At 39.6% G+C, this 16,306-nt stretch overlaps 1 protein-coding gene across 2 annotated transcripts in view; it reads right to left on the reverse strand.

Annotated features, from left to right (window-relative positions):
- The window catches only part of STAC (SH3 and cysteine rich domain), a 71,960-nt gene that overhangs the window by 39,486 nt on the left and 16,168 nt on the right, over positions 1-16,306 (reverse strand). For both annotated transcript variants that reach the window (XM_054636453.2, XM_077178561.1), the window contains one exon: positions 8,013-8,289. In XM_054636453.2, coding sequence (XP_054492428.1) covers positions 8,013-8,289 — 277 coding nt within the window. The remainder of the gene's footprint in view (positions 1-8,012; positions 8,290-16,306) is intronic.

The following is a 16,306-nucleotide window of genomic DNA, read 5'->3' on the forward strand; positions in this document are numbered from 1 at the left end:
TTAGAATTTACAATATATTTCCACCCTCTTTTCTCAGCTAAGCAGTTCCTGATTATCCAATTTACTGATAACATTCTTGCCTCATCTCAGAGGAGGAAGCCCTCCCAGAGGATAAACAAACTAAATATTTTCTTTTCAATATTTGCTTGAAAGCATGTTTTAACTCTTTGTTAACAAAGAAAAGTAATGATTTGATGCAGGGATAATGTGTGGCTCCCTGTAGCTTTTCTACAAATGTGGGACTTCATGAATTGGACATTTTTTGCCACGTTTATCAAAAAATAGGAGTAGAAGTAGATGGAGCACATCTATACTGCACATACCATTTTGTTTCTAGGTCTTCACTTCTGTTTATTCCCACTTTATTTATTTTAACAGACAGAATATCCACTGTTGGGAAATTCTGGAGAGTCCAGATGATATTACCTATACCTGACTGGTCTATAGCTAACAGTTAAATGCATACTGTGCAGTTTGGGTAAATTAGTACTTATTTCCAGAAGGCTTTTGTTTGGCCCTTCTTACAGGACTCCACTCAGAAGTGGAGAGGTCTATGCTTATGGAGACTTATTAACTCCAGAAAGAGATTGTAGGATAAGCCAGGTTCAGTTTCAATCGAATAGGGTAAAATTATTATTTTACATCACTTTTTAGAAGTTGTGTGTTAAAAAAAACCCTAATGTTTCTGTTTCCCCTAAACCTTAGCATAGCAGGGGGAGATAAACAATTCTCACTCACACTGACTCTCAAAAGTGCCCAGAGCCATTCATTGTCGTCAACTGAAATGGAGTGTCCTAAATCCAGGAATAAATTTAGTGGAAGGAAGGAGGAGGTAGAGGCAGGGATTGTAGATCACTTAGTAATATATGGGATGGCACCTGGTACCAGTTATTGAAAAGGTTACACAATGGCCCTTTTTCAATGAATCACAGAGTGGCTGGGTTTGGAAATGTCATCTGGAGATCATTTAGTCCAATCTCCTGCTGAATCAGGTTCTACTAGAGCAGGTTGCACAGGATAATGGCCAGGTGGGCCTTGAATATCTCTGTAACATGAAATCCCACAACTTCTCTGGACAACCTGGTCCAGTGCTCTGTAACTTTCACAGTAAATAAGTTCTTCCTCATTTTCAGATGGATCTTCCTGTTTCAGTTTCTGCCTGTTGTCCCTTGTCCTCTCCCAGGGCACTGCTGAGCCTGAGCTCTTGCAAACCCCCTTCAGGTACTTACAAACATTGATGAGATCCCCTCTCAGCTGTCTTTACTCCAGGCTGAACAACCACAGCTCCCTTAGCCTGTCCTCTAAGTGAGGTGCTCCAGGCCCCCAATCATCTTTGTAGCCATCCGCTGGATGTGTTCCAGGAGCTCCATGTACCTCTTGCCCAGGGAGCCCAGAACTGGACACAGCACTCCAGATGAGGCCTCACCAGGGCAGGATCACCTCCCTCAGCCTGCTGGCAAAGCTCTTCCTAATGCACTCCAGGATACAACTGGCCTTCTTGGTCACAAGGACACTGCTGGCTCTTGGATAGCTTGGGACTGTTGTCCACTGGGACCCATGGAGCTGCTTTCCAGCAGGTCAGCTCCCAGCCTGCATTGGTGCCTGGGATTATTCCTCCCCAGGCACAGGACCCTGCTTTTGCCTCTGTTGAATTTCTGGAGCTTCCCCTCCATACAACTCTCCAGGCTGTCCAGGTCTCACTGGATGTCAGCACAGGACTCTGGGGTATGGGCTGCTCCTCCTGGTTTTGTAATGTCAGGGAATTTGCTGAGGATGCATCCGTCCCTTCATCCAAGTCATGGATGAATGTGTTGTACAAGACTGGACCTGGTCCCAACTCCTGGGGAACATCACTAGCAACTAGCCTCCAACTGGACTCTTTCTCTACCATTCAACCAGTTCCCAATCCATATGAATGTCCACTCATCCAACACTTCCTGAGCTTGCCTACAAGGATGTATGTGAGACAGTGTCAAAAGCCTTGCTGAAGTCAAGGTAGTCAATATCCCCCACTCTCCCCTCACCTACCCAGCCAGTCATGCCATCATAGAAGGCAATCAGATTGGTCAGGCATGATTTTATGATTTTTCCTCACAAATGACAAAAAAAAGGATTCAGCTGCTTTTGAAAGTTTCTTTCAGTAGGGAAACTCTTAATCATAAATAAAACAAATTTATGGTGTAATAGTAATAATGTCTCTGGAGAATAGATGTTGGAAGGTTTGGCTGTGACTACACAAGCCCTGCTCCAAGGGTATGTCTCCCTTGCTGGAAGCTCTTTACCCTTCTCTACAGGGGACAACTCTGTTCTGATGAAGTGGCAACACAAATTTCTTCCCTCAAGGTCATCCGTGTTGGGAGATGCTAGAGAAACTAGGAAGAGTGGAGGGCAGGACTGAATGAATAACATTATTCTTATCCTTCATCCTGCAAGATAAATAAAAATGCCTTTTTTTGCTTCTGTTTTTTCCAAGATCTCTGTCCAAAGAGCCTTCCAAACTACCATAGCCTTGGAAAAAGCCAGTTACAGTCATGCTTCCAGGAGTACTTCTACTTTGTCTTGCTGCCAAAAAGTGGTGATCAATCTGTGACCATTTACTGCACCTTTGTCTACCTGGATAATGCTGGATATAGGCAAGTTTGGACCAAACCAGAATTCTTGCTTCATGAAATGAGGCAGCAAGCTTAAAAAAAGTCAAGCATATTTTTTAGGAGAGAGCTGATCAGACTGGAGGCAGAAAGCACTGTGTCATAGTTCCTGTGAAATTTTTCTATATTTAATAAACATCCACATAAATTACAGTTATATAAACACTTCCTCTAACCATGGAGTTTTTCCAGTACTTATTAGTCGCAGTTACTGATAGTCTAAGAGAAGAAGTTCAAATGCAGAATCTAATAGAAAAAGGCTTCATAGCTTCAATCTAGACCTCTTTCTTTCCTTTTTTCCTGCATTTGAAAAGCTTGCCCAATTTATCAACCTTGACCCTAACTTTCTGGAGGATTTTACAATACAGCTTTGGCGATAAAAGTGGTTGAAAGTTCTAGCAGCCACAACTACACAGTGAAATAAAGAAATACAGGCTGTTTCTAAAAGATGAAGTGAGAAATAATTATTCATGGTAGTTTTTTGGCTGTCTGAACCTCCAGAATGACTGGCTAAACCAGAACAGACGGTGGTAGGAGTGAGTAAATTCTAAAGGGATAACACAATTTCACTGCTTAAGCACTACTGATTAATAGACTGAAAGGAAGCTATGCTACAGCCATGTTTTGGTTTTACCTTTTTTACTTGTTTATTTGTTTATCTTTTTTATTTGTTTATTTGTTTCTCTAACTGCAATCTGGTTAGTTCCCCAAGAGGACAAGTACTGAGTTATTTACCTCCAGAGCTGCAAAGGCTCAGAGAATCTGCATCCAAACCAGAAACCCAGTTGCCTTGAGAACACCCATAAATGCATATATGTCAGAGGTGGCATGACCCAGAAGGACCTGGTTTTGACAATTACTGGACATTGCAAACCACAATTTTTTCTGCTCTTCCTGCAAGTTTGTTCCAGGCAAACATGCTCTAACAGGTATGCCAAAAAAACCCAGGTGTTTGATTAAAATTTTGTGCCATAGTTAAGGTTAAGAATGGAGTGAAACAGTTACATATACTTTGGAAACACAAAGAAAGATACAATAAAAACAATGATATATCTCTTTAAAACACAGATTTGAAAGATTGACTTTAAAGTAATATATTTTTAAAAGCAAAGTGCTTTATTTTTTTGCTGCATTACTTATACTTGACTTTGATGGGAATACATTAATTGCACGTAATATGCTTGGAATATGTGGAAAATAACATTTTTTCCATGTGAATCAGCACAGGAAATGATCTGCAAATGAGTAAAATGTTGAGAATTCTACAGATGGAGTTTTTTCTTAAAAATACACAATGTTTTACAACCATAGAGTACTGACATCATGTTTTCTTCAACAGTGAATTGTCACAGAGATGATTGATGACACATCAGAGACTGAAGAAAAGCAAGAACTTGCTTCTCACCATAAGACCATAAAACATAATAAGATAAGACACAAGACCATAATCTGATGCAACATTAATTTATCAGTATCTATCTTAGCTGGTGCTAGGTGGTTTTTCCTCCCTTAATTTGCCATTGCCAAAGCTTACCACATTCTTGCTAATCAGAGAAAATGGTAGATAACACAATGCAAACTCAGAGGTATCTAATATGGTTTTCTTTTCACTGTGATGTAAAATAAAAACCCAATAAAGCCAGAGTCTCCTAAATGATGATCTAATAATACATTCCACAAGACACTTTGATTTTCAAAATTTTCCCTTGCTGGGGTTAGATATTAAAATAGTAATAAATACTACTACTAAAACCAGCAAATTAATGGTTTTGTAAGAGAAATACCGTGAGAGGATGTTCAAGGGTGGATATGTTTAGGAAAATATGCAGCCCTCAATGCAGCTGAAACCCCAGTCCTAAACTAACCGATGCCAGGCACTCACAGCAGCAAAACACTGAGTGGGAGAAAGGAGTGCAGAGTCTGCTCCAACACACTATTGATTTGCTCTGAAATTATGTGAATTATTACTGTTGAATTCATTATTAGGAATGATGATTTTATTGGAGAATTAGATGCTGTAAGAAGGCCCCATTAATGTAAAATGGATTCTGCATGCAGTCTTCAAAGCTCCCTCAAATGTGAAATTTCCTCCATTATTTAATTTGACAGAAAATTACTGCTTCTGTATCAAATTTTTCTTCTGTTTACTGAGGTGGAACTTGAGTCTCAGTCTAGTACAATTAACAGGAGCAGTCCAACTCCTACCTTTAAAGTGCGGTATGAAGCACACTATTAATATCTTTTTTCTTTTTTGAAATCACATCAATAAACAGATTTTCTTTTGTATATATTGCATTGTACTCTGGGCTGCATGAAAAACATTTGAAAGAGTAAATTTACTCATATATATATATATTGATTGCACTGCATCCCAAAGGCAGTATTTGGCTCCTAGTGCCCAGGGATCAAAGAGAGACGATGCACGTATTTTTTTCTAGTAAGATAATGTTTCAAGCTCTTTAATTTTGCTGTGAAAAGAGCAGCACAGGAAACCTGCTGCCTCTGCTCCATGTGTCCTGCTCACTCTGAAGCTACAGACGGATTCTGCCACATGAACGAGACTGAAGCAGTCACTGCACATTCATGCTGTGCACTGTTCTTTACGCTGCCATGTACCAAACAGAGCCCCTTAGTTCATGGATCAGAGTGCCATTTAAGGTGAGCCTGGAATCATTCTTGGTGGCAAAATTAAAGCCATCTAAAGTCAAGACACAATTTTCTTGGAATCTTTCCTCCAGCCTTCAAAACATGTATCAGTCTTTGCCTTTATTCTCATCAATGAGGAATTTAAAGTCATAGACTCATTACTCTTAAATGTCACTGCCTGTGAAAAATGCAAATAGAAAGAACAAATCGGCTCCATGTTTCAAGCAGTCAGAGTCCCTGAACAGAAATGAGGCTTTTTCAGTCTGTCTTTGGGAGCAGGCTTGACAGGGTTTCCTGAAAGCTGCTTGTTTTGCTTTTCTATTCCTGTAACCCACAGTTGCACAACCTATATGGATTAATTGAATGGCAAACAGTTAACATCAAGATCTACCATGCTGCCTAAATAACAATACAGCAAAACCAGGCACAAATGCAGTAAGGACCAAAAAGAGAAGATGGCAGGAAATATAGAAGACGTTTGTCTATGAAAATCAGGGCATCTATACTCCAAGGCATCTTAAGGTAAAACTCCCAACATCTTCTCTGCCTTACCTCCAAGCAAAGATGAGCTGGAGGAGGTCAGAGCAATTTACCTGACTCAGACTGCTACCAGACAAAATAGGTCACATTAGTTTCTTCAGCAATTATAAAAGGCTTCTTCAGCTAATGAAATGGTTAAGATACAGAACAGAAAAACAAAGCCCTCAGCAGAGAGAACATAAAAAAATTCAGAAAGCACAGGGGGTTAAAGCTGATGTTTTGAAGCTTAGAGCTGTGCTTCAGGACTTTCCTATTCCAGGCAGACACAGATTGCCCAGCAAAGGAGAAGGGCAGGAGTGTTTATGAACTGTATTTACCCTCTGCAAAGTTTGCTGCCAGCAATAATCCGTCATGAGCAGCACTATTTTGAAACACTACTGCTGAGTCATGCAGATTTGTGATGATATTTATCTCCATACAACTTCACAAGAAGCTGCCAGAAATTCAAGGAACTTATATTTGCAGTATATATTTGTGAAAATAAGCTTTGATAGATATCCATCCACATTACTGAAGGAGAAAACTTCTGGGCCTTTTCCCATATATAAAGTTATTTCAATTAACTACTTTTCCAGACTTCCTGTCAAATTCTGGACCATGAACTTCCCTGATTCTGATACTTTACTGCTTCTCTCTTTCATTTATTTTACCACTCCAAGTAGAAAAAAACCTTAAAAGAATGGAAAAATGACACAAAAAATTGTGATTAAAATTCCTTCGTTTCCTTGGATTCAGTACAGCTGTGGTGAAGTGAGAATATAAGTTAATTTATGGAAGCAAGATTGTCTTGCGTCAATTTTAGTTCTGTAGACAGCTGCCTTTTCCAAAGACCACAAATTCCTCACAGAAGTGGGGAACACTGAGCACCCTCATTTGAAAAATGTTGATCACTCCTATCAGCATCTTTCAAGAACTTACCATACTGTTACCTAAAAGGCAGTGACTTTCATGCCAAGGGATGTAAGTTTCTGACAGTAAGTTATACAAATTGCAGACAATATTTTGTACTCAAAGACCCGTACTACTTCTACATGAAGCTAAATCATTAGCATGTTTAGCTCCCTGTCCTGCCTAAAAGCTTGGAAATTGTGTCCCTCACTTTCACATTGGTAAATTGCCACTGAATTTACTCCTGCTCTACTGTGCTGGGACAAGTAGATGGTAAGTAAGCAGGAGGACCAAATCATGTGCACAACACTAGCCATGAGGATGTGAATTTCCAGGATCAGATTTCTGAACAGCAGCTCCTGCAGTTTCCCACTGTGGTAGCCATGCAGGTTCTACACCTCCGGGCACTTGCACTTCTCTTGACCTCTCCTTGCACAGCCCCATGGATGATCTGCATGAAGGCTGGCATTGTAGGTCTTCACACTGCACTGAAATTATCTTACAAGCAGGGCTCAGCAGGGAGGTTTTTTCTGCATACTAGAGAAAATAACAAAATTTTCTCCTGTCAGTCACTCAGTCAGTCAGTCCGTCCCTGGCTGGAACTTACATACTCATGGACAGCTTCAGAGAGCAGATAGGCCTATCTTTCAAAGGTATAAAGTTTCTGTGAGGTTTTGTGCATAGGATCGGGTAGAAGAATCCCAATTCAGCTGTTATATTTGGTTTTTGACCTGGTCTCCCAAAATATTCATCCTAGACAGCCAACACCCACACCCACACAAGCAGATAAGAGCCTACCACCCAGCAGGTGCTAATTCTTGTCCCTTAAGTGACATTTGGGACAGCTGGGGAGGTAGGTATGGTCGCCACAGTGAAAAGGAACTGGGGGTGATGGAGTGTGTGCAGGGCTGACAAAAGGAGGAAGAAAATTAAAATTACTGCTGTAGGAAAGAGTGAGGATAGTGGACACATTTGCAATATGGATTTCTGCTGCTTCTAGTGCAGCATACAACTTGTGCTTGGTGCTCAGTATAACCTGGATGACAGAAGAGTTTGATTCCAGTTGAATCCCTCACCTGTAATTTGTGATAACAGTATGTGTCTACGAGGCAAGACATCTGTCAACAAATGTAGAACTTGTGTTAGCCTGTGGCAGATCTGACACAAATCCAGAACCACTCTGCATGAATATTCTCAAGGAGACTTCTGGGCTCACAAAAATTAGAGAAAGGTCATCCTGTAAGTTCTAGCATGGACACACAATGAGATTGTAAATAAAATTTTTCTTACCAACAATCATATGGTTGCAGACATCACAGAAGGTTGGTTTTTTGAAGATGTGCTCCTGGAAGATGTGAGTCTTGCTGTTTTCTGGCAGCTGTTGAGCTCTGGTGGGTGAAGATGCCTGGCTGTCTGAGTTGGGGAGCTGCCCAGTGCTTGTGCTCACCTCAGGCATCAAGTCTACTTGCAGTTTCACATCACTATTAGTCCTCTGGAAGAAATTGTCTGCACTTTTACTCCGCAAGCTTTTAGTCTTGAAGGAGAGGGATCGCTTCAGTTTCTGCAGCTGCAACAAATAAACCAACTATAATTATTATTTTTTCTACTCTAAAAGCAATGCAAGGCTCCTGGTTTTGGGGAGTGCTGTTGCCAAGTGAACCTGGGAGCTGCTGTTAGACCTTAAACCACCTAAACAATAAAACTGACCTTAAAATTTAACCAGCAATTTCTGAGCAAAGAAAACAGATTCCAATCAGAAACAACCTACCCTACACATGTTTTCTGATGGACAATAAACTTGATATTCCTAAAAAATGCTTCTTTTGGTCTTTATTTGCAGGTACAACAGCAAAGAAGTATTGCTGAAAGTTGTAGGCATGGGAGAATACACCCTTTGTATTCAAGCGTGAGAGAGCTTAGGGCATTATTCATCCTCTAAGAGTACTTAATCAGTCTGTAAAGCCATTACAGGAATAGCTGTTAAATGGTGGTACATGACAAGTGAATTCAGTGAATATATTTGATATACTTAAAGTTCTTGAATTTGGCAGAAACAAAGATTATATGCATTTTTTATTATATATTAGCTGGCCAATTCATAGTTAATGCATTAATTAATACTAGTTGACACACATTCACATATGTTCTTGTATGTTGTATTGTATTGATTGTCAGACTCTCAAGCACCACAATAAGGTATTATTAAATTAGAGTTGTTAACTCAAACTCTTTATCTGTAAATGCTCTTGTGCCATATCAGCCATCCTCTCATTTTTCATTCTCTTCCCCAGTTTTGTATAAGGCTGAGAGGGGTTCTGGATGAGTCACTGACATGATTAGGAAATTAACCACATGAATTTGTGGGTTTGTCAGCTCCAACATCCCACAAGGAGAGGCCAGGTAAAAGGAAAGGCAGCTCTTAGTCTGCTTTGTGTTTGCCCTCTGTGAAGTGCAATAATTCTGTATCACCTTTCACTCAGCATTATTCAAACCACTGCAAAATAATTTCAATCACCGCTGCTATTCTCTGGGTGACTGTGATGTAACAACTGAAATTTTCCATGCCGCTCAGGCTGTCTGCTGTAACCAGCAGGAATGGTTTATATTAGAAACTGTTTATGTTAGAAGCAGCGATTATTTGGAATCATAATTCACACTAATATAAAGGGAGGGAGTTTACATGCTTTCCCAAAAAAAGCATAGAGCTGGTACGTCACACTGACTTAGCGGCCTCGGTACTTGCTCTCTCTAGATTCTGTTCCTTATCCATCCATTTTCTTTATGATGTGGCTGACAGTACGCTGTTGGAGAGGAGAGTCAAGACACTCTGGGGGAAAGCCTCTCTTCCACCTGCAGAAGCAAGCAGCTTCTTCCTGGAGAGGGAGACACCAGCCCTCTACCCAGCGTTTCACAATAAAACCCCAAAGCCAAATAAATGGACAAGGAGCTGCTGTTTGCTCCAGTTAACAGTGTTTGGGTTTGCTACATGGGAGCAAACTGCATTCTACTTCCTGAGCTGTTCCTTCACAATGGCTTTGGGAGTAGGGAGGCATCAGAACCTGGGGCCCATATCACATGCACCCACAACTCACTCTGGGTTCAGAGGAGGAGCCCTGGATCCAAAGGAAGGAAATACCTATTTGCAAGAAACTCTCAGTCTGTAGGGGAATGTGAAAATAAGAGAAATTAAGTAATTAAATTCCAACTATGAGGTAAGGGCAGTTTATGGTATCTGATGCTTTTTCATCTGAAGCTTAAGCCATGGACTGACTGAGCATAAAACTCACTGTAAACTGAACCATGAGAATGTGAGATCTTCCCTTTTCCTCTTGGATGTTAAGTTACTAGCTCCTGAAGTCACTGAGGTTAGTCAGTTCTGAGATTACTTCATCTCCCCAGTGACAGCCAGGAACTCAACAATAATTCACCTCCTTGCTCCTGAAACATTTCTCACTGAAGGCAGACCTAATTAGGATAGCAAAACACAGAGAATTACAACACCACAAGGTGACTGAAATGGCATCCGTTATTGATTTGCCATCCATTTCTACAGTGCCACATGAAGCTAATTAAATTTCAAAATGCTGTTCCTGCCAGAGAAAGAAACCTAAGCTGTGCAATACAGTATTTGTTTTATCATGAAACAACAGTCCTGCTAGTTTGGATAATGAATGCAGTACATTTTAAGAAGCTTTGCATTTACTATCCTTAGCCCATTCTCCTGTGCACAGCCATTTACCAGTTGAGGGATCTACCATCAGCTTTTCCTCCCCCAAGCAGAGAAGTCAAGTCTTCAAAAAAAGAACAGTCCAGCATTCAGGCTATACCTGCCCAAATTTATGGATAAACACTAAAGGGCATGAAACTGTGTGTATTCTGTGCATTCCCTCCCAGAATGTTCAGAGGACACATACCCAAGAATGAGTTGAGCAAGTTATCTTCACGTATTTGGGAGGCACCTCTGCATTTCTGCAAGCTGATAGCCCTTTCTGAAACTCACTGAGAACCATCCTGTGTTCCTGTGGTTAAATAATTCCCAGACAAGATTTTCATCCCTTTCATTAGTCAAAATACAGATTTCATGCCCATTTGCATTCAGACTGGAAGACACTTGCATGTGTGGCTTCTGTTGCATACCTAAAACACCAGTGGAAGTCTGGGACTATTACATCCCAAATAGGTTATATGTGTGGAGAAGTGACTTGGAGAAAATGAAGAATATTAGCAAAATTTAGCATTTTGCACAGCTAATTATACACTTCCACTGTTAAGAATATCTCTCTGATCAGGTTTTATGCCCTTCATGCATAGGTGAGAATATACAGGGCCACAGAAGATTGGCATCAGGTTTTAAGATCAGATCCAACTTTCCTTTCTCATATTAGGCTCATGAGAGAATTTGAAATAGGGCAATGGTATGTGATTGTTTACTTAGGAAAAGTTGGCCCAAGCAAGGACAAGGGCTGGTTGTTATACATATTGTATAAACTATAAAACCATAAAAGCTTAAGTAATTATTAGGCTACACTTGAGTAAGCATCGCTTCCCTTACTTAAATATCACCATCTCCTCATTTTGAAATTTGCTGTGGATTATCCCCATTCTTTTATTGCCAGATTTCAAATGTAATTAAATACAGGTATGTAATATATGTCTGGTTTTGGTCTGCTGTAAACTGAGTTAAAGCACTTGTGATGCTACAGCTGCTATAACATTCCCCTGAGGAGGGAATCAAATCTTTCAATAGAGAGGAGCGTATGCAAATTTTAATATTTACACTTTATTTCTGCAGAGTGAATGAGTCCAAAGTTAAACCTTATGAAGACACATTACAAAACTTTGTGAAAAAGCCCTGCAGCTGGGTTTGTTCTACACTCAATACTTCAACTTTTCAGTGAAAAATCATATATTGAGACTGAAACAAGCCCTAAACCAAGCACAAGAAGGCTTTAAGAAACATATTTGAAATAAATCACCTAAGACTTTCACATTTTCTCCATTGTGAGCAAGGCTGCAATTTAGCTTTCATTTAAAGAAAAATTACATTCCCAAAAGCACAGGAGGTTTTCTAGACTCGTGGTAGCATCATGAGACTTCACAATGTTGACACTTCAGAAACATGAGCCCTTGATATTAAAGCCAGGATGTTCCTGTGGTTTGAAATTAGAGTAAGGGAAAAATCTTTGTTTCTAGTTAAAAGCTTTTTATCAGTCACACAGATTCACAGTGACTGCACATACTAACCCCACAGGCAAGGTAGAGATAAGTGCAATAGCTCAACCTCAGAGCTTGATTAACCTTTTTTTTTCTGTATCTTGCAGCACAATCTCAATTTTCCTCCAAGTCACTGAATGTTCAAGCTTCAAGGGATCAGGAAGGTCTGTTATCAGCACTCCTCCATTCCTAATTCCCCTATAATACAACTCTCTAGCTGCTGTAAGCAGAAAACAGAAGGCAGTAAAAGAACAGCTATTCAAATTCATTGCTAGTGTTAGCTACGTGCCACTGCTTTTGCTGTGAATGGGAATTGCACCGGCCCTCACCAGGACTTTATTTGATGTAATTGTTGGAAGCACCCAATGCTTTTCTACAGTTTTCATTTAAGTTCCCACAAAATTGTAAAGATGCGATTTGAGCTCTTTCACAATCCCTAGCTTGCAATTACAAAGACATGATTCCACTCCGCAGAGTACTTTATTCAGGCTCCTAAGTGCTCCCTGATATCTAGGAACAATTTTCCCTTGATTCTCCAGCTTGCCTACATTAGCACTTAGCTCAGTAGAAGAGGCTCAGTAGAAGGGAAGGATGAAGCAGGGGCTGCTGAGCACCCAGCATGCACGCATCAGGTGATTTCCCAACAGGCTTGGTCTTGTTGCCCTCTCTGTCACTGCTAGCCATCCCTGCCAGCAGCAGAGGCACCTGTGCAGTGTGGGGCCTATGGGGAAATTGTTTGTACATTTCTACTCTTAACTATTTTCCAGCATAAATTAATAAATGAGTCCTACTTATCAACCCAAATTCACTGACTCACCATATAACCAAGCCCTTATTTTCAGACATCAGCTGTTTGCTATATTGCTACTGGACTAGCAATAAATAAAAAAAATATTGCTTGCTGTTCTCTATCCCTTTCTTTACACTGGTGTAACAGTATCATTAGATCCACTACAAGTAATTCAGGGTATTAACAGAGCTGGAATGAGCCATCAAGCCAGCTTGAATCCTGCAAGCCTTATAAAATGTAGCTATTTTGTTTAGTATGCAGACTAAAAATGCTCTGTCAACAGATTTCACTCTGCTGTGAGATAAACATCCACCTGCTGTAAGGAACCATTTTTCCTTCCTTGCAGCTTCTTAGAGCAAATTTCCAAATTATTTGACTCTCATATTGGTTTAAAAGAAGGACTCAACACACATGGTTCAGATGATGTGTAGATTTGCTAGAGACAATGTCAGGTACAGGGGCTATTACCAAAAGGGACTCAGACCAAAAGTGTTTCAAATAAGGGAGAGAACAAAGCCTTGATGAATGGCATCTCCTCTGCTGAGTACAGTCCATTTTCTGGGTCAAGGAACATTCAATTTGTATTAGCAACTCTCAGGACATACTTCAGTTGTTTACTTGCATTGTTGAAGAACTGGATGTTACCAGGGTATAAGCTACCCTGGCGCCATTTCTGGGCTCCAGCTAGCTGTGCTGATCTAGAGCCAACAGGGAACCAGCTCAAATAGGAGTGCTTACTTTTTGTGAGCATGAAGGCTAATGATTTTCTTCTTAAAACTGAGTGATACAAAAGCAAGTGATTTTTGAGGACAGACAAGAGCAGGTTTTTTACAGATTTTGAATTGAAAATTCTCTGCCTTGACATTTTAATGAGCAAAAATAAGATTATAAGATGCCTAAAGGCAGCATGCAATTTCATAAACAATATGTGTGTTTGCCTGCTGATGAGAGGAGTACCATGTCTTATAACATTAACAAGATAAAAGGATATTTCTAATACTTAAGGGGTTGTATTGTTTATTGGCAAGGCACCCATGATAAAACTTGTAAGCAAAGCCGATTTCTTTTCTACCATCTTCTTTCCAAATAATAAATAGTCAAAATGCTCTGCTAGTACAATTAGCTAAACTGACTTCAATTGCAGATGATTTATACAGTCTGAGAATCTGGCCATATCATGCAGATGTGTTTTCTCTAGCCAGCTCTCTTGGAAGCTGTATAATTTAATCCACTACAGACAAAGAAGGGGTGTTCATTACTGCAGAATCTGCTACGTATTATATTTGTGTATTTTCCCAAACAGGTTGCTTAGCTGTTGTTAGAACAAATATTTTTGTTGGTATTCTAAAAAGGAAATAATTCAATCTTTCTGCTTGAATATTGTATTGAAATAGTCAAAGAAGAGCCATTTGTCATAATACCTACCAATAATATTATTAGTGATTCATTGTGTACCTTCAGCTACTCTGTTTGGCTCTCATAGCTCTGATCATCGTCCTCAGATTCTCCTTCCTGTCTCATATTATTTTTTAAACCTGCTCATGGATTCTCAGACCTATTTAGAATATAAACCTTTCTAGGCAGGGCTCTTTCTGTGATTTTGTTTCACACATAGAATCCTAAACTACAATGAAATGCTCTCATATGCATGACAGAGCATAGCAGCAAAAATCCTTGAAAGAGCTTCAGGGCTTGAAAGCCTGAAATCTGAAGGGATGCCCAGGTGTCACTACCCTCACAAATGTCTGTGTGAATCCCATGTCCTCAGCCCTCTCCTGATGTACTACATCCTTGCCAGCTGGGCATTTGCATCCCTAGTTAGCAGACCTCTGAATTATCCAGAGGTCAGCCTGCACATGTAGCCAAACAGGCCCTTTGCTTAGCAGAGCTGTTCATTCTCTGTGACTCTGGTTTGGTTTAAACCAAGATAAAAATTCACCTGGTTCTCAACAAGTGCTCCTGCACTTGGTTTGAACTTATCCTACGTTTTAATGTGTGTTGTCATCTAACTCTTCAAGGAACCAGGATTGGCAAATATGTGAGGTAAACGTGAGATGAAGTACATGAAGTTTTAAGGCCTGAAAACATGAAAAGTATCCTACGTGATCTGAATTCCTTTATATATCTTCAAAATTCAGCATCATATATGATAGAAAAAGTAATGCAGTCCAGTGAGTGATAGATTTGAGGAAACACAATTTATTAAGTGTATCAATTGACATCAAATCTCAGGGAAATTCTTTTCTCTCTCTATTATGTTCAGAACTGTCTACGTAGTCCTAAGGCATAAAAAGGGTAGACACTCTATTAGATTGTCTGTAATTGTGACTTACCCTGAGCTCACATTACCTTCCCTGCTACATTATATTTTCATTGTAACTTCAACAAACTCACAGTCATTTAAAAAGTTTAAAATAGTTTATAAAAAGGAGGAAACTTATGCAGAATAAATACTTGTATGAATGAAAATGAAGAAAAATGCAAGGCTTTTTTTTTAATCAAAAACTGAGTAAAATCCACACCCAAACTCCCAAATTTTATATCTAACATAATTTTTTGCTTTTATGTTTTTGAACAGCTCTATTTTGATGTATTCCTTCGATTTCTTTTAACCAAACTGTATTAGATAGAGTAATCTAGAGGGAAAGGAGTGCATATTACATTATCTTAATGAGGTCTAGTGTCTATCAGTATTTCTTCAAACATCCTAACAGGTTTGATTCAAGTTTATTTTTTGTGGGGAAAATGCTTGTAATAACCCTCAACCATGGTTTGCATTCAGCCTGCTTCTAGCAGAGAATCTTTCTCAAATTTGCAGTATTTCAAGATAACAAGTCACAGTATCTTTCACAGAATCTGTACTGTAGCTTTCCGAAGTTTGTAATCCAATTGACAAAAATCAGATTATCATTCCCCAAAAAAGATCTACTGAGCTCACTGATCATCAGTTCTCCCTCCTTTGTCAACATGTGCATAAAGCAAAACACTTTGCAAATCAAACTAAAGAACACTTCAGTCATTATCAAATATCAGGGTTGCAAAATATTTTATCTCTTTGATCTCCCCTGCTGCCTCACCTAACAAAAGACAGGCTGCTTCTCTCAGGAGCAAAGACTACAAATCCTGTAGCTATATCCAGGATTCTATTCTCCCTGCTGCTAAATAACTGTTTCCACATAGGTGGCAACAGCTGCAGGATATCCTTTATAATTCAGTTTACGAAAGGTGTCTGGTGCAGACTTTTATGTAGCTCCCTTTCATAGTCTGACAATAGAACTGTCTCAAATTTTTCCTCCTGAAACCAAAATAAAAACTCATGAAGAAAGCAAGAGATGGTTAGGAATAGGCCTTCCATAAAAATAAAAAATAAAAAAAAATCAGCCTGTACTTTCAATTTCAAGAAAGGTAAGCGTTTACAACATCTTCTTTTGTACTTTGGGCTCCACCTCAGGCACCTGGTTGCTAAGCAGCCAGTCATCTCCATACTTTGTCTCTACCAGGATGTTGTTATCTCTTGCCTCTGGATGTAGAGGGCATTTGGACTGTTATCTCTGAGTCCCTTCTGGGAATCCCATATTTT

The sequence above is a fragment of the Agelaius phoeniceus genome, chromosome 1, assembly GCF_051311805.1.
Source record: "Agelaius phoeniceus isolate bAgePho1 chromosome 1, bAgePho1.hap1, whole genome shotgun sequence".
In the NCBI taxonomy this organism is placed as follows: Eukaryota; Metazoa; Chordata; class Aves; order Passeriformes; family Icteridae; genus Agelaius; species Agelaius phoeniceus.